The sequence below is a fragment of the Vicia villosa genome, linkage group LG6 (assembly GCF_029867415.1).
Source record: "Vicia villosa cultivar HV-30 ecotype Madison, WI linkage group LG6, Vvil1.0, whole genome shotgun sequence".
In the NCBI taxonomy this organism is placed as follows: domain Eukaryota; kingdom Viridiplantae; phylum Streptophyta; class Magnoliopsida; order Fabales; family Fabaceae; genus Vicia; species Vicia villosa.
The window spans coordinates 102,023,922-102,048,162 of NC_081185.1; the positions used below are offsets into that span (position 1 = coordinate 102,023,922).

At 31.7% G+C, this 24,241-nt stretch overlaps 3 protein-coding genes across 3 annotated transcripts; 1 reads left to right on the forward strand and 2 right to left on the reverse strand.

The window, feature by feature from the left end:
- Positions 1–1,333: 1,333 nt before the first annotated feature.
- LOC131609432 (uncharacterized) lies at positions 1,334–3,676 on the reverse strand. The gene has a single exon (XM_058881122.1). It carries the CDS (start codon positions 3,248–3,250, stop codon positions 1,682–1,684), a length of 1,569 nt encoding a protein of 522 aa, XP_058737105.1. The 5' UTR covers positions 3,251–3,676; the 3' UTR covers positions 1,334–1,681.
- Positions 3,677–14,800: 11,124 nt separating this feature from the next.
- LOC131614242 (uncharacterized mitochondrial protein AtMg00810-like) lies at positions 14,801–16,279 on the reverse strand. The gene is made up of 2 exons (XM_058885858.1): positions 16,216–16,279; positions 14,801–15,726 (listed from the first exon to the last, which is right to left on the reverse strand). Exons 1-2 carry the CDS (start codon positions 16,277–16,279, stop codon positions 14,801–14,803), a joined length of 990 nt encoding a protein of 329 aa, XP_058741841.1.
- Positions 16,280–21,279: 5,000 nt separating this feature from the next.
- Positions 21,280–23,031, forward strand: LOC131611976 (soyasapogenol B glucuronide galactosyltransferase-like). The gene has a single exon (XM_058883794.1). The coding sequence runs from the start codon at positions 21,360–21,362 to the stop codon at positions 22,920–22,922; it is 1,563 nt and encodes a 520-aa protein (XP_058739777.1). The 5' UTR covers positions 21,280–21,359; the 3' UTR covers positions 22,923–23,031.
- Positions 23,032–24,241: the final 1,210 nt, after the last annotated feature.

Genomic DNA, 24,241 nt, shown 5'->3' on the forward strand with positions numbered 1-24,241 from the left:
AATAGTGAGAAGCTATCCCGTAAATAATGCACTCTGCTAATTTTACCACTTTTTCCATTACCATCATTCTCTTCCAGGATATGATCTACTAGTAAGACAAAAAAACTAAAATATTTATCTCTAAAGCTGCTTCTTTTTCCTCAATTATGGAACATGGTTTTCCCCTTTTCATTTGGTAACATGTGATGTGTTTGCAATCAATGTGGAATCTTAATTGTTCCAGCTAAGTTGCACTTCATAATTAAGAATTTTGGCTGTTGTCGTTGGTGTCACTAATTAATAATAGAATGATCTTTTTGTTGTGCTTTTAGTTTTTCTTTAACTACCATCGTTGTGGCAAGGCAACCCCACACAGTCCAAATCAAACCCAAGTAAGAAAAAAAAGCTACAAATAACAACATCAATGCACCACCAAAACATATAGTTTCACTCAATTTCTTTTATTTTTATACTTATTACTAATATTACTAATACTTGCATTTACAATTTTTAAAAATATGTTTACAATTTAAACTTATATGATGTCAAAAATAGCATGTGAACAACAACAATTTTATGCGTTGCAACTTGCAAAGTCGATGTCCACGCAGTGTGTCCCATGGAAATCACGCCAATGCTTACTAGCTTCTTTCATGAGAAAATGACGTTTCAACAACAGGCAACACTACTACTGGAATACATTCCAATTAAACAAAACTAGTAAAGTCTCACACTAATCTTACTTAATGATTACGTCTAATATCTTCCTTTCCCTTTCAAAGACAGGATAAATGCTGCTGATTATCCTTTTTCTTTATAACATTCTTTTGAATAAAATATCAGAGTGAAATTTATTTGGACCCATCACTTTAAAAATTGACCCCCTGTGAATAAGAAATGGAACCCACATAGATTTTTTTTCGCTTTATAATAGCAAGGCTAGAAGAGGAAATATTAGAAGATGACCTCTTAGTAATTTTTCCAAAGACAACAAAGACCCAAGAACTAACATATTAGGAGTATTCATGGAATGAGTATTTAACTCCAATTAACAGTTTACCAGCAAAGGTTGGTGTGATAGCAATGTCTATGGTTTAGCTTTCTATCCTTATACCTTACTTGGAAGTAATTTAGGTACTTGCTTGCTTCCCCTTCAAGCAAGTATAATCAAGACTATTTATGAACTTATCTAAAAATTACCAACAATTTTACAAAATTAAAAAACTGTTCAATCTTGTTCCCTACCTCATTTATGGCAAGAAACATAAAGAAAACTACCACATGCTTTCAAGTGAAAACATCCAAGAGCTTTTGACCTTAAAATCTACCAACAGTTTTAATCTGCATAGTACACTAAAACCAAACTGACAAAATAGAACAATCAAATTCTCTTCATAGTAAAAACAAATAAGAGATGACAGAATTCAGTTATCAATTTCCATATCTATTCAAAGTATATACGAGATGAAACTTGTGCAGAGAATAATACAGTTGATTGAAAGAAATGCTTTGATTTTCAGTTCCATCTTTTACATGGAAAGAAATCTGTAACACAATAATCTTCTCTAATTTCTATAGTCTAGGGTAAATAGAAATGAGGCGAAGGGATATCTATGGACTTTGAAAAAGAAATCTGTAAAAGGATAAAATGAAAATAATAATGTTACAGAACAAGTATAGAAGAATTTCACCTATCAGGAAATTACCACCATTGATGAACAAGAATTCCACTTTGTCTAAGAGAATTGAAGAGATCCAAGCATTGATCATATGTTTTCTCATACTTCGAACTCCTCTCCCCAGGACAACATCTCTGCCATCTATTGTAATGGCATTCGAGAAAAATCTCATCTATCAAACAGATTGCCCCGGTTTCAAACAACCTTGGTATCAGATCAAATTCAGTACCCTCTACATCCATTTTCATCACAACAAAATCATTCTTTGTAACAGTGTTCTTCAACCAATTCGCAAAATCGAATCCCTGTATCTTCTCCACCTCCCCCTCAAACTCCTTCCCTCTTGACTCCAAAGGCTGAATCCTACCCATCCCTCTTCCTTTAACCTCAACATGCTCCCCAGGATTACGATGAATCTCGAAACTTAACGTCTGGTTCTTCACCCAAGCCGCATAAGGAATTAAAGTAAGCCCTTTCTTCAACCCATACTCCTTGTGAAAAGTCTTGTCAGCTTCAATCGCATACACATGAAACGTCTTGTTCTGTTTCGGATACTGTTTCCTAAACCAAGATCCTATGCTAGAGCCATAGCTTCTAGCTCCAACATCAACATACAAATACCTATTCTTGAAACTAATATCAACCATTGAAGATAGATACTTTATATTCATTATATTCCTCTTCAAAGTAATCCATGGCTTCAATGGTTCCTTTTCAATCAATGGCTCAGCAATCCTAACCAAATCTTTCTTATACCCCGGAACATAACACTTTTCATTCGAGTAATAATCACTATCGAATTTACCAGCAACATCATCATTAACACACTCATTCTTCAACACAGTTTCATGTATATAAGCCAATGAAGAATCAAACCCTTCTAAAACATGCAATTTCACTACTTTGAAACAATGAAACAAATCAAGGAATGAATTGAAACTATAACTATCTTTAGGTTTTGTGAAATGAAATACCGCGAATCCTCCCGGTTTCAGCGTCCGAGCAATCTCCGCTGCGAATACAGCCGGCTTCGCCGACCTCGCGAACGAGCCTTCACCGGAGAAAACGAAATCAAAGTAATTCTCACCGAACGGAATTCGTTCGCCGCTTCCCGATTTCACAAGCGGCTTCACTGATTTCTTCGAGACTCCGATAGCATTCCGGACGCCGATTTCTCTCAGAGCAAAAACATCGCGTCCGGTCGGCGTTTCAACGCAGAGTGAATTCGACTCCGTTGAGAGGTAACCGCCGGATATTAGGTCATGAAAAACCGACGAGTAGAAATGAACACTGTCGAGCCACTCTTTGCTGGAATAAAGCTCTGATATCGATGAGTTTGCGCGAACTCCGCCGGGAGTAGACTCACCGGAGAAAGGATCGTTGCCGGTAATAGCGATGGTGAGAGTCTCTGGTAGGGAGAAGAAGCAGAAATTACCGACGTTGCATGACTCGCCGGCGATGGAGATGACGTAAGCGAAACGGATGGCGATGATGAAAACTCCGGAGAGGAGTAACCGTTTCAGAAGGTTCCAGAATGAGCCAGGCTTCGCTGCGGTAGGTTCCATGGTAGCCATTGTGCACTTTTTTTTCATTACTGAAAAATGAAAATCAAATTAAAAAAATGTAAAATAGAAAAAAAAATTGGAGTTTTTATTTTTATTTCATCGGGAGCAGAATCTAGCTGAGGTATGGTTAGCTCCGATTAAGGGTTTCGTTTCGGTGGCAGAGATTGGGAAATAGAGAAAAACGCGAGGGGCAAAATGGGAATGCATGTTTCGAGAATGAACAAGAACAAGGTTAAGAATATTTTTGTCTGTTCTCTGTGTTTGGCGTGGAGAAGTAAAGAGCGAGTCTGTGACTCGGTGGTGTGTGACTCAGCGATGATGGTGGTAGAATATTAAAAGACAGTGGAGACTGGTAACCGGAAAGACCGGTGAGAGGGAAAGTGAAAAGCGAAGCGGATTCTGATGCGTGGATAGAGGAGAGGAGTCTCTTTCCCGTTACAAGGATCAGTCTTTGCGAGTTTCTATGTTTGAGGGAATAATTAAATATATTTAATTTCTATTTTTGTTCATGTTCGTTACTAAGTTTTTAAAATATTTACCTTAATTAAATCACCTTTCTTATTGGCATAATGCTAATTACTACTTCTGATACGGTAGGAAAACCAATCGATTACTAATTTTATCTTATTAAAGTGTTTTATTTATATTTATATTCTATTTAATAATATTATTTTATTTTAATAATAATATTTTTTAGATTATTAATTTTTCATATTATTAAATTTGTATTTATAAATTTTCATTTTACTTAACTATTCAACTAACTATAATTAATAAGTACTTTTTATGTAGGAATGAATTGACATATACTCCCTCCTCCTCTTTTATCCTAGCCGTCACTTGTTTTCTTTTTTCTTCCTCTCTCTCTCTCAAAGAGGGATGATTTAGGATCAATTTTGATATAAAATCACCCCTCTAAATCGTTTTTGTTTATCTATTACTTAAATAAGTGATTTTCACACTTTTTTTTTTGTCTTTTTTGTGATTTCGTGGATCATCTTTTGTTTTGATTTCCCATATTTCTGTGGTGTATTTTGATTTCTCGTCTTTGTGCGAGTATTTTGTTTTTCCGTTTTTGTGCGGTGTTCATTTGTTTCAGGTTGAAAGATTAGTTTCGATCTAGTGTAGATTCAATCAATGACTTTGGTGCCGTCAATGCTACAGATCCGGAAGCATGAATATTTCGGACATCTCAATACAGTCAATACATTAATATTTGTAGGCATATGCAATTTGCCGTTTTATGCTATTAACATGGATGTTGTGGATTTGTTCGCAGATTCATCCTTTTTGTTTTTGGCGATTTTGAATTTGTATTGCAACGATGTACTCTATCGATTTGAATGAATGAATATCATTTATTTTCTGTCAAAAAAAAACTAATAATTAACAAAAATATTTTAGTAAATAAAATTAATTCAATTATTAAAGAGAAAAAGAGATATGCAATGACAATGAAAGTATTTTTACACTATCAACCAATCACAACCATGTATCTAATTAAAATATGACATGACAAGTGTAAGAATTTTAATTGGTTGTATGTGTAAAGTTAGCTTATACTGTCAGTGCACTATCTTTAAACTTATTATTAAATTAACGTAATTTATTAATTTTTTGGCTTAATTGCAATTTTTGGTGCTTTGTTTAATGTTTTTTTTGGGATAATAGACATTTACCCCTGTCATATAGGCGAGATTCGGGTTACCCCTATTATTTATTTATTTTGAATTACTCCCTTGAAATATGAAAAGTTCTATGATTTACCCTTTAGGACCTCCTGTAATCTTTTTTTTTATTTACTCCCTGGTTTTTCACTGTTTTTTACACTCTTAGGGGTACCCTAAAAATACAGGGGATAATTCAAAAGAAAAAATTAATAGGGGATAACCCGAATCTTGCTTATATGGCAGGGAGTAAATGTCTATTATCCTTTTTTTTTGTCTCTCATGTTTAAAACCATGATTTTGATTACTCTTTTGAGTTTTTTTTTTGTTGAAAATAGACAAAAATAAGGACTAATTTTCAAAAACAAATTAAAATAGGAGAACGGAAATTACACATAGAATTTAAAAAAGGGACTAAACTAGTAATTTTTAAAATAGAAAAATCAAAAATAGAAAAATAAAATAAAAGGACTAAAATTATAATTAGATTTAATTTTTTTAAAATCGCGAAAAGTTAAATATACAGTATTTTTGAAATGATTGGAGTAATATGAATGCTGATTTCTAAATCTAATTCACTATATATTTGTTTTAGTTTAGTGATTTGATTAGAAAATATTAATCTATTATCTATTATAATATATAAAAAGTAAAGTACCTGATAATTACACTTTAAGCCCTCTGATTAAATAACTAAAACCGTTCAAATTCTATAGGTAAATTTGTCCTTCTGAAAAATAAAGTCACCATATTCATTTGACATTAAATGCTATCTATTGTGTCACTTTTTGATTGGTTGATTTTATTTTTATTTTTTTAGATTTTCTTTTTTTTAATTGTTATTATATATTATATATTATTATCTAATTGTATTGTCATTATTTGTATTGAAAATATAATTGTCTAATTGTTACCTGATCGTACCTGATCAGAAGAATCGTCGTAGGCTGCTCGGACTGGATCTTCTAGGAAGGAGAAAGGGGGGGTGTACCTGCAAGGTACTCCAATGCCAAAGTAAGTTGACGAGCAAAGGAGCGCAAGTACTAGCTAAGAGTGAGTAAGAATTGAATACCTGACCCTCTAATCAAAGAGGGTATATAAAGCCCCCAGCGCTGGGCCATGATCTCGCTATTGGGTTGGATCCCCAAGCCCAACTAGGAGACTGCCAGGTTTCCTGAGCGGAAATATCGGAGGTGCGTGTATGCCCTCTGTCCTGGCTAACCGCTCCGAAGTTCCAGGGAGACGCGGTCTTTCCGGAGCCACGTGGAATCCGAGTTGTTCGGAGGGTTGAATGTGAAGGAACCCTGCGCGGAGCAGAGTCCTCGGCAACGAAGGTGCTTGCGGGGTCGTCAGTGCCGAGCATGTCGGGTGTCATATGCTCCGGGGATATAGGGCAGCCGAGCATGTCTGAGATGGGCATCCTAAGTGCGTAGGAGGGCCGTAGAGGAACGTGGGCCTCTGAGGTTTATTGGGCCGAAAATCATAGTGGGCCTAACCTTGGCCCAGTCCAGAACAGGACCCTTGCTCATTAATACTTTTAACAAAAAGTGTGCCAAATTCAAAAGTCACTTTTAAATGAAAATTAAAGTTCACCATCCTCAATGCACGTATAATTTGGTATTTAAGAGGCATACTTGAAACAAAAAAACCTACACCATTTCATCATCTCTTCATTTTCTATAATTTGGTATTTAAGAGGCATACTTGAAAACAAAAAAACCTACACCATTTCATCATCTCTTCATTTTCTATACTTTTTCAATTTTCTCTTCGTATAGAAGCGCCTCTATCTCATTCTCTTTCATTTCTTCTCCAAACCCTATTCTCAATTTACCCCAATTTCACATTTTGTTCTTCCCCCAAATTCCAGATCTCACCCATGTTTGAATTTCAATATACAAAGTACTGATTCACGATTTTAGTCAATTCCATCACTATTTTGATTTGAACGGACAATACAAATTGGAGTTATTACCACGGTAATTAACGCGTAAAGCAGTTATTATTGGCGGTGATTGACAATGGTTAGTGGTGGAAGCAAAAGGGGCGATGGTTCGTTGGTGATTAACAATACCATTGTTTTTGCGACGCTTGATACTTTGAAGAGGATGAAGAAATCAGACAAGGAGAAAAAAACCATGGCGTCCAAATCGCAGATTGTAAATGGAAGAAGAAACCGCCGCTGCCGAAGCACTGAAATCAATGAATCATCCAACCCAATCCCAACAACTCTTCCACCGTAAGTTTCTGTCAATACTTCTCCACACCTCTCCCTTTGCTCTCTTATCCATCTTCATTTTCGAATTTGCGCAGATTTGTTGAATGCCGAGCAGAAATTTGAGATAGTTAAAAGCATCTGAGAAAACTGCATTCAAATAAATAGATACGTGGTTGTTACAATGTTAGCGGTAAAAAGAGGGCATTTGGAAATGATGTGACAAACATTAGCTTTACGAGGAATAAAACCGGTTTGTTCATGGGAGGAGACTTCAGCTAGAATCTTAAGAAGCAAAAGATGATGGAAAACGATAGTGGGCTTGGTCTTAAAGACAAAAATCAGACTTCATATCAATTTGGTCCTTTTGCTCCAACTTAAGTTGTATCCATATCCGTAACTTCATTTACCGATATGTATTTTTCTCTCATTGTTTGCCTGTGTTCTCATTGTTTATCGGTCTATTTGTATGCGTTCTAACCAGAATTTTTTTTATTGGATTGAACAAATCGATCTAAACCTCATTTTCTGTTTTTAAAAAAAATAATCTATGGAATACATTTACATGGATCTCTGATGTTATCTAATTTTTATAATCTTTTAATTTTGTCATCAAGGTACACAGTGGGTGCAGTGCATAGATAAAAATCTATGCACCGTGCATAGATTATTATGGACCCTTGGATCATTAGATCAAATTCTAAACATCCATTGTTATTACTCAATACTCATTACTCAATACTAGATTAAAAACATGATCCAATGGCTTAGATAGACTTATGCATGGTGCATAAGGAAAATCCTTATGCATATTAGTATTAGCCAATGCCGTACACAGTCTTATCCTTTTGATTTGGTGTTCCGTTTTCAATTGCACCGTTGGAAGCCCTCATACAGACCTGTGGGGTTTGTGGATAATACATAAGTTATTACTTGCTGCAGCATATGGCTTCATTTTATTTGTACAATTCTCTAAATGAAAAGAAAAACTTCACTGTCAGTATATACTTCACACTGCTATTTGCTTGGTATAACCTGGAAGAATAGAAATGGATTTACATTCTAATTTAAACTTTTTTGTTACCTTTGCAGCCAGGCCATCTTTCTACAAAGTAATGTTTATATTCAACGCAATTATTCTGTTTGATTGTGAAAAAAACACAATAATAACATTTGGGTGGCTTGGGTGTATAAAGTTTATTTTTGAAAACCTAAATGCCTGCACTTCCATTACTGTAGACCTTTCATTTTTCTAAAGAATTTGTTTGGGTTCTATAGCTGCATTATGCAACAACTGATGGAGTTCCATTTCATTTGGAGTAGAATTTGCTGACAGTGTACAACAATCATCGCCTTATTCATTTGGAACTAAAATGTTCATCACTTTATTAATTTTTTTATTGAATTAAATTTATTATTACTAAATGGAAATTAAAACATTTTATAACTTTTCAATCTGCTTCAAGTTTAATAAACATGTAATTAAATCACTTTATGCCTTTTAATTTTACTTTTTTTTCAAAAGACTGAATCGTTTTATGCATTTTAATTGTTCAATGACTTTAATACCAATGTTTTCTTTCAATGTTCATTATGATTATTATTTATTTAAATAGATTATGTGGGTCTCTAAACATCACACACCTTTTGAATTATTCTCTTTTAACTCATAATTACTATTTAACAAAAGAAAATCATTATTTAAAAAAATCACGATTTAGTTAATTATGATTTTTTTTATCTTTCCTTTCCTTGTGTGTAAAAAAAAAATCATTTATAAACTTCAATTAAAAATAAACACTTAATATAATTGATTAAAATCAATTGAATAGTTTAATTAATGTAATTGTTAATTTATATAATAAATATTAAAATGCCTTTCAAATTCATAAGAACAGATTGGAAATTTAAATAATATAATTTATTGGCTTTTCTAATAATATTGATACATGCATATGTTTACAATAACCGTGTAGTGGACTTGAGTTATAATGTTTCAAGTTTATTTATGGAATTTATTTAAATAAATAAAATAAAATCCATAAAATTCAAAATTACAATAACACGAGTACTAATTCCTTGCAATCATAATGTGTAATTATTTCATAATTATTAATAGTATGAAGAAATATGTATCAAGTGACCGCTTTCAATTTTCAATGCATTTATAAATTTAAAAACAAATGATGAATTCAAAAAGTGGCAAATAATAATTAAAAAAAATATGTATAGATTTCAAAAAAAAAAATCACTTTATAACATAAATTTATTTTATAATTATATCCTATAATTATAAAACAGACTAATTATAATTACTAAAATGGATTTTAGGGATATTGTTTATAAAAGCTTTCATAATTGTTCCATATTTTTATTGTATTAAAGTATGCGCATTTTATTCGTGAAGAATCAAAATTGTATAATAAGCTTTCAATAGCATATATGGAATAAATTAATGAACACAATAAATCATTGTATTCATTACTATATATATATATATATATATATATATATATATATATATATATATATATATATATATATATATATATATATATATATATATATATATATATATATATATATATATATATATATATATATATATATATATATATAGGGCATATCATATGAGAATGCCATATTTATATGAGAATGTGAGAATGAATCTGAACCATTGGATTTTAAAATAAATGGTGGAGATTATGAGTGAATCTTTTTTTTCTCTCTTACTTCATTTATTTCAAGATGCAAGAGAGAGAAAAAAAAGATTCACTTATAATCTCCACCATTTATTTTAAAAACCAATGGTTCATATACATTCTCACATTCTCATATAAAAAAGTCTTTCTCATATGATATGCCCTATATATATATATATATATATATATATATATATATATACATATATATATATATATATATATATATATATATATATATACACATATATATATATATATATATATATATATATTTTTTGTGGTATAACTAAATATTTGATTGAGACATATTAAATAGGATAATACTATTTTAAATTAACTGAAAAATAATAATAATAGTTTGTGACATATTTTATACAAAATTATTATCTTAATTCATTCTTTAAATAAAAGTATCTAAAATATTGATTAAACTTAAATCTATCTTAAAATTATTTTAATCAAAAACTAAAATAAACATTATAAAAACACAATTTAATGTATATTATTGGGCATGTTTAAAATTATAGCCAAACTTAAACCATTTGATTTTTTTTCATTTTAAAATTTTTAATTAAATTTTATTCAAACTTTCTATAATGATGTTTTTTTTTATAAAAATAATCGTACGATTTATTATAAATACGGATCAATGCTTAAAAGATGTAACATATAATTAGTATATAATTGAAACTACGTAAATATTTATGAATTGCAAAATAAATAATATTATGTTTGATATTCCAAACACATTTAAAAGTTGATAAATTCTTATAAGTTATAACTATATTAATGTTATATATCCAACTGAAAACATGGTGTGATACTTAATAATTTAGTCATTGATACATGTAATGTGAATCTAGAAAATAGAGATAATATTTATAACTTTTTACTACAACTTATAACTTTTTTTATTCCAAAGTTAAATATTTAGTTTTTCATTATAAAAATATAAGAATAAAAATTATTTTCTAATTATTTAGATATTTATTTGAGATAAAATTTATTTTGAAATTATTTAGACTTTTATAAAAAGGTTAATAAAATAAAACAAAATCAATTGAGATTTTGTAATTTTTATAAACTTATGAAATAACTAAAATTTATCTGAATTTTTTCAAATTAACTTCATAATTGTAATCATGTTAAAAATATGTTAATGGATAGTCCTGAAAATTTAATGATAAATGGTAATCATAACAAATAATGATAAAAGATAAAAATTTATTAATATAGTCAATTTTAGAAATTGAATAAACTATGATTGTTTTTATAAACGGGAATAAGTTACAAAGCATTTTAAATTTGAGATTTTATATTTATTACACTACCCAATGGAGACTAATGTGATTATTTTAAATATATGAGAATAAATATATATTATTTACCATACATAGGTTATTTCTATTTTTTTTGTTAATTGTACATATTCAAGATCTAATTACTCTATTAACATATTCATATTTTTATTATTTGTTTAATTTTTAAATATTTTAAGTATACATTAAACGTAGAAACTTTTAATATTTGACGGGAAATTGCATACATTTTAGGTTTGAAAAAAATAAGCTAATATCTCAAATATGTTTAATAAATTTTATTCTCTAACTATGTTTAATTTCTTAATTAAAATTATATCATATTTAATAATTTAGTCATTCATACGTGTAATATGAATCCATATGTTTATTGTTTATACTTAAAGAGCTAAAAAAAAATTTGATGTATTATTAGCTCTTTCATGGTTAACTATTATGTTTTTGAGATTAACATTGACTAAAATTTATTTGCATTTTGGTTAAATATATATGATTGATTTATATAACAGAACTTTACAAGTGATATTTGGATACATGTAATGTGAAACCTCGACCAGACCCGTGCGGTAGCACGGGTATCCTACTAGTTAGGCATAACAACCCGCACGGGTATCCTACTAGTTAGGCATAACAATCAGACCCAAATTCACGGAGTTCATTCTCACCTGAATCTGAGGCATGACAATCAGACCCAAATCTCCCATAATTAATAAATTAATAAACAATAATAATAATAATAATAATAATAATAATAATAAAATAATAATAATAATCCTACAACTTCTTCCGTCAAAATTTTCCGCCAAAATTTATGTATTATGCAATATTTACAGTTTATTTCTTTTATTTATATTTTAATCTGAGTGAACACATGGTTGCAAGATGTACTAAGTTGACTTCAGAATTTTAAATCAGATTATCCAATGAATATGCAAAGACTCTTAAGCTACTTCAAATCAAATAGGAAAGATTGAAATTTCTTTTTACAAATATTCTTTGTTTATATTTTGTTTCCGTGACTGCATAAAAAAAATGATAGGGAATAATATAGATTATTTAATGTCATTATTGTGAATGTGACAGAATTATGTATGTATTAAATAATATTTACATTTTAATTCAAAATAAATTTCAAGTTTGCCGTCAACAAGCGAGGAAGAAAAAACGTTAGCAAACCACATCCTATTTTTCATTGATTTATTTAGTTCAAATTTTATAATTCAATGATATAAACCAAATCAACCAAATATTATTTTTTAAATTTACTTTTACTATTCAATTTTTCAATCTTATAATATGTGGTGTAACTCTGATTTTATCGATGTTTGTAATTATTTTTTATAAACTTTGTATTTAGTAGTCAAATATAACAATTATTTTAAATTTTTTAAATTTAAAACACAATCAATATATAAAAAACATTTATATACAACTGTTTCATTTTACTCATTCTCTCTATTTCTCTCTTCCAACCATTGTCACTATCACCGTCACTGTCACAATCTCATTTTATTTTATTTTAATCTATTTACAAATCACCACCACCACTTACTTAGTCATACTCATCTTAATGAAAATATTTTTGGCTTCTAAAATAAAATTTATTTAGTTTTTTATCTTATTATTTTTTCCACTAGTATTATTTGCTGTTAAACAAAATATAAGTATTTGTTATGAAGTTAAAATATTTTTAATTAAATAACTCAATTTTTATTAATTTGTTACAGAATTTAGTTTTTTTATCCTTCTATAATTTATTTCCATGTCTTACTAATATTTTTGTTCATTTATTTATTATTTTTCCCTTTTTTGTTTATTACATTTGTCTATTTTTTATTTATTTTATTTTTGAATTCTAATACTTACATATATAACTCAAGTCGATTAATAAAAATTAGACGTGTACATGGTTTTTGTTTACAATTTTACACTTTTCAATTTTTTTACAATCATATTAAAAAAATTTCATACTATACAAAACATTAAATTGTTTGACATTTTTATAATAAAAACATTCTATATGAAATACTTAAATAAATTAAATAAAATTTTAAGTATGTGTTTATTAATAATAATTCAATAAATTTTCCTATATATCGCACGGGTAGACGGCTAGCAATAAATTATAATCTTAAAAGTTTTTCTATCAAACTTTTCCGCCAAAAACTATAATAAACAATATTCATAATTAATATAATAAAATTAAACTGTAAAACTTAATTAAATAAAACAGCTCCACATCACACGTTTATAGCTACTTAGTTAAATAAAATTTTCAATTACTTAATTAATTAACAAAAAAATCAAAAAGCTCACACATTTCCTAATTTTAATAACCATTATCAACCGTAAAATGCCATCCTCTATAGTTCCAATTACTTAACTAAATAGAATAACCACAAGTCCATTACGCACATCACATTATCAATTATTTAATTTAATTTTAAAAAAAAATAAAATAACTCCTATAGTATTTCTTCTTTCATTTTGAAGGTCAATTATGGTTTCAAGTTTTCCATCATATTTAATAAATAATAATATTAATATAGAGAATAGTAAATAATATCTAACTCTGATAACAATATTTGATAGATAATAATATTAATATATAAAATTCTAAACAATATTTTATTTAACCATAATAATAATTAATTTTTTTTCCATATATTAGGTTTTTTCGTTGTCTCTACTAATCACAATTCCATTAACTTATTTTATTAGACATTTATATTAAATAAAATATAATTAATTTTATTATGACTGTGTAAAAATTAATTGTACTATCACCATTTAAATCTATGAGTTATACAAAGAGCAAAGAAAGAGCATGTGATTTATTAAAACTAGAGCATCAACAATGCACTGCTCATCGTGAATATTTACTCAAACTTTGAGTATGATAATTCATCATGAGACTGATCCAAAACTTTTACCACAAAACACTCAGCAGACAAAATAAGGTTGTTAAAATCTCGATTTAAAATCTAAATTTTATAGATTTCACGTTTTTAGGTCAGCATTTCATGTTAAAGCGCAAGTAAAAACCGTTTTAAGTAAAATCCTATTCTAAAACAATTTAAATGATTTAAACCCTTTTATTTTACTTTGAGATATGCTCATAAATTTTATCTTTCATCTAAATGCTATAATTTTCAACACATAACCTACCTAAGTATGCTCGAATTTCATTTTATTGAAATTTATTTTATTAAGCTCTACAAATTTTATTATTTTACCATTTAATTTTTTTTCTCCCGTTAAAAATATATGTGTTAGAGGACCCATTGTATTATTTACCATATATAAATTTTCATTTTATGTTATATAGTTACTATTCTATTTACTTTTTTTTCATTTTTCTTATGTGTTCTAATGATACTTTTGTTTTTATCTTTTAATCACTTTTTCGTATAAGCTTTTATCAAGAAAATTATCCTATTATTTATATTATTACAGAGTGATGTGTTCATCTTGGGGAAGATGATGAATGCACATTGGCGGCAAAGATGTATTGAAATCTGTATATAGAATCATTGAATCGGATAGATTACATATGTTTATATATTGGACCTAATGTAGTATAAGCCCATTTAGCCATACAAGCCCATAGTGAATATAATGTGACTAAAGCCTAATATAATATTAATTGTATTCTAATAGCCCCCCATAAGCTAGGAGTAAATAGAATGCAGACCTAGCTTAGAGAGATTATCAAGGAAAGGCGTTGTGTCCAAAGGTTTTGTGAAAACATCTGCAAGTTGTTGCAGTGAAGTAACCGGCAGGAGATGAAATAGGCGTTCTTGTAGCTTTTCCCTTACTAAATGACAGTCGAGGTCTATATCTTTTGTACGTTCATGGAAGGATGAATTACTTGCAATGTGTCTGGAGGAAGCATTGTCGCAGTACAAGTTGGCAGGTGTATGAAGAGGTATCTTGAGCTCCTGTAGAAGGTTCGTGATCCACTGAATTTCACATACCGTTGTTGCCATGGATCGATATTCAGCTTCTGTGGAACTTCGTGAAACCGTTGGTTGTTTCTTTGATTTCCATGAGACTAGAGATTGTCCTAAGTAGATGCAATACCCTGTGATGGATCGTCTAGTGTCGGGGCAGGTTGCCCAGTCCGAGTCTGAGAAAGCCTTGATTTGTAGGTGTTGTTTGCTTGAAAAGAAAATGCCCTGTGCAGGTGTATTTTTACGATATCGAAGAACACGCAGGGCAGCCTCGTAGTGAATGTCAGTAGGTGTTTGCATATGTTGGCTTAGTTGCTGGACAGCATAAGCGATATCTGGACGCGTGTTGAGAAGATATATGAGTTGGCCCACGAGCCTTCTGAATTTGGTTGGGTCAGTCATTGTGATGCCTTTAGTTGCTGAGAGTCTTGTGTCTCGAGCCATGGGCGTTTTAGCCGGTTTACAAGCAAGAAGACCAGCTGAAGATAGCAAATCGGGGGTGTATTTTCGTTGGTTGATATTGATGCTTGTGGTGTTCCTTGCAACTTCTATGCCCAAAAAATACTTCAATGGTCCAAGGTCCTTCAAGTGAAAGTGTTGATGCAGAATTTGTTTTGTTTTGTTGATGATTTGAATGTCATTTCCTGCAATCAAGAGATCATCTACATAAATTAGAATAAAGGTAAAGGATTCTGCAGAATTATAAAAGAATAATGAATGGTCACAAGCACATTGTTTGTAGTTATTGGTGAGAAGAACTTTAGACAACTTCTCAAACCACTACCTGCTGGATTGTTTTAATCCATAGAGTGATTTCAGAAGTTTACAAACTTGGTTTGGTGAAGAAGTAGTCATTCCTTGGGGCAAGTTCATGTATACTTCCTCATCCAAGTCACCATGTAAAAAAGCATTGTGTACATCCATTTGAAATAAGCTAAGATTTAATGAGGCAGCAAGAGCAAGGATAATTCTTACAGTTGTTAATTTGGCTACAGGGGAAAAAGTGTGAAAAAAATCGATACCTTCAATTTGTTTGAAGCCTTGAGCAACAAGTCTTGCCTTGTGCCTTTCTAAAGAGCCATCAGAATTATATTTGGTTCTGAAAACCCACTTACAACCTATTGTTTTCTTACCTGGGGGCAGAGTGGTGATGATCCAAGTTTTGTTTGATGTTAAAGCTTGAATTTCATCAGCCATGGCCTGAATCCAGTGAGGATGAGCACTCTAGGTATACTTGGACTTTCCTTATGCATGCTAAATCTGAAACAAGACAACATATCCAAAACTTTCTTAATTTCTATAAAACTCAATTTTCATGCAATGTTAAAATCATAAGCTCTGATACCATATTACAGAGTGATGTGTTCATCTTGGGGAAGATGATGAATGCACATTGGCGGCAAAGATGTATTGAAATCTGTATATAGAATCATTAAATCGGATAGATTACATATGTTTATATATAGGACCTAATGTAGTATAAGCCCATTTAGCCATACAAGCCCATAGTGAATATAATGTGACTAAAGCCCAATATAATATTAATTGTATTCTAATATATATTGATAAATTATTAATATTTTTTTATTATTTTTATGTTTCAAATGCAATTTATTTATTATCAATTATTTAAATAAATCCGTGCATGGCCCGGGTGTACTGACTAGTTCACTATATATTTGTTTTAGTTCACTGATTTGATTAGAAAATATTAATTAGGCATAACAATCAGACCCAAATTCACGGAGTCCATTCGCACCTGAATCTGAGGCATGACAATCAGACCCAAATCCACGGAGTCCATTCGCATCTGAATCTGAGTTAACGGGTGAAAATTCGTATATTTATTTATTTATATATATTTTGTGGAAAGTTGTAGAAAAATTGTAAGAAAAATGTATTTTATGTATTTTACGGCGAGTTTGGGTGAAAAAATCCAAACCCAACGGGTGTGGCGTGTGGGTGAATATTTTTTGGGTTCGGGTGGTAATTGAGGTACGAGTTTGAATAGTGTGAAATCCGCACCGACCCGACTTGTTGTAATTTCTAAAGCTTATTATAGATTAATAATAGTATTATGATTATTGTTAAGTCATTTTCAGCATCACTATTTTTTCATTGAAAAAGAAAAAATTTAATATTTTCATTAGTAGTATAATTTTTTCTCTCATAAACCAAGTTTTAATGACTATTTCATTATTTTCCCTCTAAAATTAGGGCGTTATTATATGCTTTTTTAGTAATAACTACATAGTACAACAATATCAATCCAACTTTTTTATTGATTACACAAAATTAATTATATGAATCAAACTGATGTTTGTTATGAATGGATATTAAGAAGTATTCTACTCTTTAACGTTATCGTGCTGATGTAGTTGAAGATTTAGTAAAGAAAGTTTTAAAAAAATCATCACCTTTGTTACTTATTGAGCGGATGTAAATTCTATTGACATGATTTTTATTCGTTATACCAACTATTAACCTTATGATTTTAATTATAGCAATCGGTGCAACTATCTCTTCAAAATCTATGTTTTTTCTTTTTGCAATTTTCTTTTAATAATTAATCGAGTCTTATATTTGATTTTTTATTATTGGGATTTGCTTTTACTTTATAAACTCATCTTACACCAATCAGTTTCTTTCCTGCCGGTGGATCAACTAGCTTTCGAGTATTATTTTTCTCAATCGATTCCAACTCTTCCTTTATAGCACAAATTCATTTTGGATCACTCAAGGTCTCATCCGTCTTAACGGGTTCGGTTTCGACCATAAGTGCAAAATGGACGAAATCACCATCATCATTGACTTCGTTGCCTCAGAACATCTCACAATCTTGCAGTCTTTTGGGCAAACCTCTTTTCCTTGTTGATCTTCTAATGTTCTCTTCCTTTCGGGCTTCGACATGTGTCGTTTCCGCACTTCCCAATTCTGCAAAATATGAAATTTCGAAGGTGTAACCGGTTACAGCTTTATGGTAACTAGTTACAGACTGCTGGTAACCAACGTCTCAATCACAAATTTGCAAAATTGTAATTACTTCAACTCATCAATCACAATGTCTCGGTTGATCATAATCCTCCTGTCTGCAGCATCATATAATTTGTAACCTCATATGGAATGATACCCAAGAAGAGTCATCAATTCACCCTTATCGTCCAGCTTCTTTCTAAGTTATCCTAGAATATGTCGATATGCTATGGAATCGAAAACTCTTAAATGGTTCAGATTTGGTTTGAACCCAAACCATGCCTCTTCTAGTGTTATCTTCTCAAAATTCTTTGTTGGACACCTATTCAACAAATAGGAAGTTGTGGATACAACTTCTCCCCCATAACTCTTTCGACAAGTTCTTCCCTTCCCACATGCTTCTCACCATGTTCATAATTGACTGATTCTTTCTTTCGGCAACACTGTTTTGATGCGATGTATAAGGTGGTACTACCTCACGTACCATCCCTTATTAATTATAATACTTTCCAAAGTCATTTGAGACATATTAACCTCCCCTATCTGTTTTGAGAACTGAGTTTGTGACCGCTTTGCTGCTCAACCATGGACTTTAACTTCTTAAACACTTCAAATACCCCATCCTTTCTCTTGATTAGATACATCCATAAATTTTTACTATAATCGTCGATAATGTGACAAAATATTTATTGCCACCAACCGAATCAACTTACATAGGCCCTCACGCATCGGAATACACCACCTCAAGGAGATGCTTGGTTCTTTAACCTGCATCATTGCTGAATTTACCCTTGTGTTGCTTCGCTTACACACACTTTTCATAAATTGCAGCTGGTATGTTGATGATTGGCAATCTGAATACTATTTTGTTCTTTTGCAATGCCTTGAGATCTCTAAAATTGAGATGCCCAAGACGGTAGTGTCATATCCATTCTTCTCGACTAGCCGCTATAGCAAGACACCTATGCTCCATAACCTTCAGCTCAACCTTGAAAGTTCTATTGGCAGTCATAGAAGCTTTAAGAATCAAAACCGTGTTTGCATCCATAACGCGCAGAGTCTTATTGGCCAATACTTAAAAGGTTACATTTGATTCTAGAAATTTACAATACATCTTTGATCAAGGAATACCCACCATTCCCCTCATGATCAAAACATCACCGGTACCATCGGTCGCTAAAGTGGTGTCATATGTGAATTTCACTTTATTCTTCATGCCTTGATTGATTTTGACAAACCAATCCTTCCTCACCATCATATACGTTGAAAAACAAAATCCAAATACCATTCTTTGTTGCATTGAACTTTTTCTCTCCCAGTCACCATAACATTTTCTTCTGCGTGTAACTGACGGTTGTCTTTACGTAACCAGTTAAAACACATTTCGGTAGCGTTCTCGAAAATGTTGTTGTTGCTATCCCGCAGCTTATTGCTGCATTCAACTTTCGTGATCATGACAGAGTGTGTTATCATCATCAAACTCTTGTCTTGTGACCTTGGCTACATCTGCTTGAGGTTCTTTCTTATTCACATTACAATCTCTTGCATAATTACCAAACTTTTGACAATAGTAGCATTGCATCAGGCTCTTGTCAAACTTTCCCTTTTAACCTCTAATGTTGTTTTGATCACCATTCTTGTTGCAGCTGCTCTCACTCTTTTGACAAGTCAAATTTTTTGAATTTTAAGACTCTCTTCCACCAAAATTCTGAAAATTTCCTTTACTATTCATGAAGCATTTTTCTTTCGACTTCTTATTTCTTTCTTCCACCCTTTGCTCATGAGCCTTAAGAGAGCTTTGAATCTCCTTTTTGCTCATAGTTACAAGATATTTCGATTCCTTAATCGCCACCACAATGTTGTCAAATCTTGCCATCAAAGAACACAATAATTTCGATACAACATTCTGCTCAGTAACAGTTTCTCCACATGACTTAATTTGGTTCATCAATCAAGTAATTCTTGTCATGTAATTGTTGATTGTCTTCTTTTCCTCCATTTGAATTAATTCGAGTTGACGTCTGTGAGTTTGTAACCTCCCCACCTTCACATTGTCAGCCCGTACATTTTCCTTTTTCAAGATCTCCCACGCTTGCTTTGACGATTCACAATCACCAATTTTCTCAAAGTTGTCGCCATCCACACATTGATGGATAAAAAACAACGCTTTGTAATCTTTTGTCTTCTCTTACTTATGTGTTGCTCGCTGTGCATCTATTACACTTTCGACTAAGGGACTCACCCCATTTTTGATTACTTCAAAAACATCTTGGTAACCAAACAACACCTTGTTGCTTGCACCATTTGTCGTAATTCTTCGCATCACGGAGGGGTAGGTTTGTAGGACTCTATCATTGGAGACATAATTCTTGTTGCACTCTAGATGTTAGGTGGATCGAATTAAGCTATTGATGCCAAATGTTATAATTTTTTTGACCGAATGCCAAATGTTAAAACTTAGAATCACTCTTTTGAAAACAATGGAGGGTTTGAATGTGGAGAGTGATAGAGAGAAAAAAGATAAAGGAGAACTAGAGAGAGATAATTGAGGGTACAAATTTTCTATTTCATTTCATTAACAATAACAATCATATCTCTAAAGTATAAATACAACTGATATAAATACAAGTGATTGGAATACAAAACAACAAGTCAATTAAGAGAAAAAACAAAAACTCGAACCGGTTACACAAAATCTGTAACCGATTACAGCTAATAATACAAAAAATAACTAACGGTGATAACCAATTACTGTATATGCGTACCCAATTATGCTAACTTCAAAAATAATTTTTCCTAATTTATTTTGATGTCTATAACCTATTACAGTCAGTGTTATTCGGTTAGAATAACTCAAAAACTCTTAACAATTCTCAATAGACAAATTTAGAATGATATTGAAAAAAAATTGTAGGAATATAGGCTCCACGGTTGCCTACTTTCACTAATAATAAAATAACTGGGGTTTGCCGCCAATACATGTGGAATATTGTCTTGTCTTACATTTTTAAAAGAAGACCATTTAAAAATAAATGAAAATGAATGACATAAACAAGCACCAATACATGTGGAAATTAGGAAAGTATAACTGAACGACATGTTGCAAGCACCGATACATGTGTAAGTTAGGAACATTGCCAACAGATCTCATGTATTAACAACCGATGCAATTCCAACGTCAACCAAAAACATGTCAAGCACACAACTATGGGAACATAATGCTACTCATATTTTAACAAAATAGTATGTTTTTAAAATAAAATTTTATGTCTGTTTTAAATAGTACAGCTTTTACGTTTTCTTCATGTCTATTTCCGGTGATTCTAAAAGAATGGAGTCTCAAAGATCCCATAACCAACTTCATGTTATTTTTCTTCCATATCCAACCCCTGGACATATGATTCCAATGATAGACACTGCAAGACTATTTGCCAAACATGGTGTTAACGTTACCATTATCACCACACATGCCAATGCTTCAACCTTCCAAAGATCCATAGACAGTGACTTCAATTCAGGATACTCCATCAAAACTCACCTCATTCACTTCCCTTCAGCTCAAGTTGGTCTCCCTCATGGTGTTGAAAATATCAAAGATGCCACTTCCTTTGAAATGTTTGGTAAAATCAGTCGTGGATTATCGATGCTCCAAGATCCAATTGAGCTTCTGTTTCAAGATCTTCAACCCGATTGCATAGTCACTGATATGATGCTTCCTTGGACTGTGGAAGCAGCTGCAAAACTAAACATTCCAAGGCTTTACTATTACAGCTCAAGCTATTTCTCCAACTGTGCATCTCATTTTATCAGAAAGTATAGACCTCATGATGATTTAGTTTCTGATACACAAAAATTTACTATTCCTTGTTTGCCTCATACCATTGAGATGACACCTTTGACGCTAGCTGATTGGATTAGGACTAAGAACTCAGCAACAGGCTCTTTCGGTGCAATATTTGGTCCAATATTTGAATCGGAGAAAAGAAGCTATGGAACACTATACAATAGTTTTCATGAACTTGAAAGTGATTATGAGAAACTTAATAAAACTACAATAGGAATCAAATCTTGGAGTGTGGGGCCAGTTTCAACATGGATTAACAAAGATGATGAAAATAAATCCAATAGAGGAGACATTGGAAAAGAGGGGGAATTGTTAAATTGGCTTAGTTCTAAGCCAAATGAGTCTGTTTTGTATGTAAGTTTTGGAAGCCTTACTAGGCTTTCTCATGAACAGATTGTGGAAATAGCTTATGGACTTGAAAATTCAAGTCATAATTTCATTTGGGTTGTTAGAGAAAAGGATAAAGATGAGGATGTAGATGGTTTCTTACAAAGTTTTGAGGAAAGGATGAAAGAAAGCAACAAGGGATATATCATATGGAACTGGGCACCACAGCTTTTGATATTGGATCACCCTGCAACAGGAGGGATAGTGACTCACTGTGGTTGGAACTCAATTCTTGAAAGTTTGAGTGTTGGTTTGCCAATGATCACATGGCCTATGTTTGGTGAGCAATTTTACAATGAGAAGTTGCTTGTTGATGTTTTGGAAATTGGAGTTTCTGTTGGATCAAAAGTGAACAAGTTTTGGCTTAGCATTGGTGAAGATGCAGTGGTGAGAAGGGAAGATATTGCAAAGGCTGTTGAGATTTTGATGGGAAGTAGCCAAGAGAGCAAAGAAATGAGGATTAGAGCAAAAAAGCTTGGTGATGCTGCCAAGAGGACTATAGAGAAAGGTGGAGACTCTTACAACAACTTAGTTCAGTTGATTGATGAGCTGAAATCATTGAAAAAATCTAAAGCAATTGGTGAGAAACAACATCTAATCAATCCTGTGCACTGCAATGGTGATAAAAGAAGTTAGCTTTTCCTTGTTTTACTAAGCAATGTTGAATTAAATTTTGTTGTCTGTACTGCAATATTGTAACAAGAATCAAATAAACCTGACTCCATTGGGGCATTTCGTTGAACAACATGTGGTTACCACTGAATAAGAAAACCTAGCAATGCAAAAACAAATGCAAAACAATTTGTATTGCAGAGATTTTTTACGCATGCTTGATTAAAAGAAAGCATTTCTAGTTCCATAACGAATTTAACTAAAGATTTCTAGTTCCATAATGAAACATTGACACTGTATGTCGGAACTCAAAATTTGCACCGAGCCCTTTAGCCTCGGCCGGGGTAATTGTTCTAGGCTTAACCTAAATAATCCCACATTGTTTGAGAATCTAGAGATAGTTATACATAACATCCACACTTCTTCGTCCAATGAGGGGTGCCTTTTTTAAAGGACAAAGTTGTGAGGTTGTCACACCCAAAGCGAACAATACATCGTAGCCGTAGTGGCACGAACTCGAGATCGACTGGAACATTGGTTTCATATGACTTTACCATACTATTCACACTAATACTTCCCTCATCCAATCCGAATGCTCGAGATACCACAACCCCATGAGGCAAAAACGCCCGAGCCACAACAGAGTTGCAAACTGGTTGTGAATTGTGACTAAGACTCCAACGCCAAACTACCTCTGCCTATAAATGATACTGCAAATACCAAACTACCTCTGCCTATAAATGATACTGCAAATACCGTACAGTCAAAGAAACTATGAGAAACCTATTCCTCGCTCATTACTGCCCCTTTGCTACACAATTAACATATCCTTCCCCAAATTCATTATGTCTTGCTATAACAAATCATAGCCCCTGACCATCTACTTCAGACCAAAACAAGATTAGTGTATCGCATGTTACTGATTTAATCAACTTCACTACCCATCTTTGAAGGTCATCCAATTATGCAATCCGTATGAAGATGCTGCAGCAACCAAATTTTAAACCAAATCTGCCAAGCCTGATTGGAATTTGTAGTTGCGTCTTTCACAACATCCCTGCTAAAACAGACTGAAATAGACTGCATAACCTTCACTCCGGCTCTATGTTTATGCATAGTTCAAGTGTCTTATTCTTCACCTTATATTCAAAGATGTTATATTTAATGAAAACAACTTTTGTGTTTCAGGATTAGTTATCACTACATAGAAATCTTTTGTGTTTCAGGATTAGTTATCACTACATAGAAAGCTTTCTCCTTGAAACCCTCTAGATATTCCTATAGTCCTTAATAATATCTCTTAGACTAACACGTCATAGATCATAAAGTTGTATGTATTCATG

Coding starts and splice junctions, on each gene's coding strand:
- LOC131609432 (XM_058881122.1), bottom strand. CDS start 3,250: ATGAAAAAAAAGTGCACAATGGCTACCATGGAACCTACCGCAGCGAAG.
- LOC131614242 (XM_058885858.1), bottom strand. CDS start 16,279: ATGGCTGATGAAATTCAAGCTTTAACATCAAACAAAACTTGGATCATC. Junction 15,727..16,215: donor CATCACCACTCTGCCCCCAG/GTAAGAAAACAA, acceptor TCTTGATTGCAG/GAAATGACATTCAAATCATC.
- LOC131611976 (XM_058883794.1), top strand. CDS start 21,360: ATGTCTATTTCCGGTGATTCTAAAAGAATGGAGTCTCAAAGATCCCAT.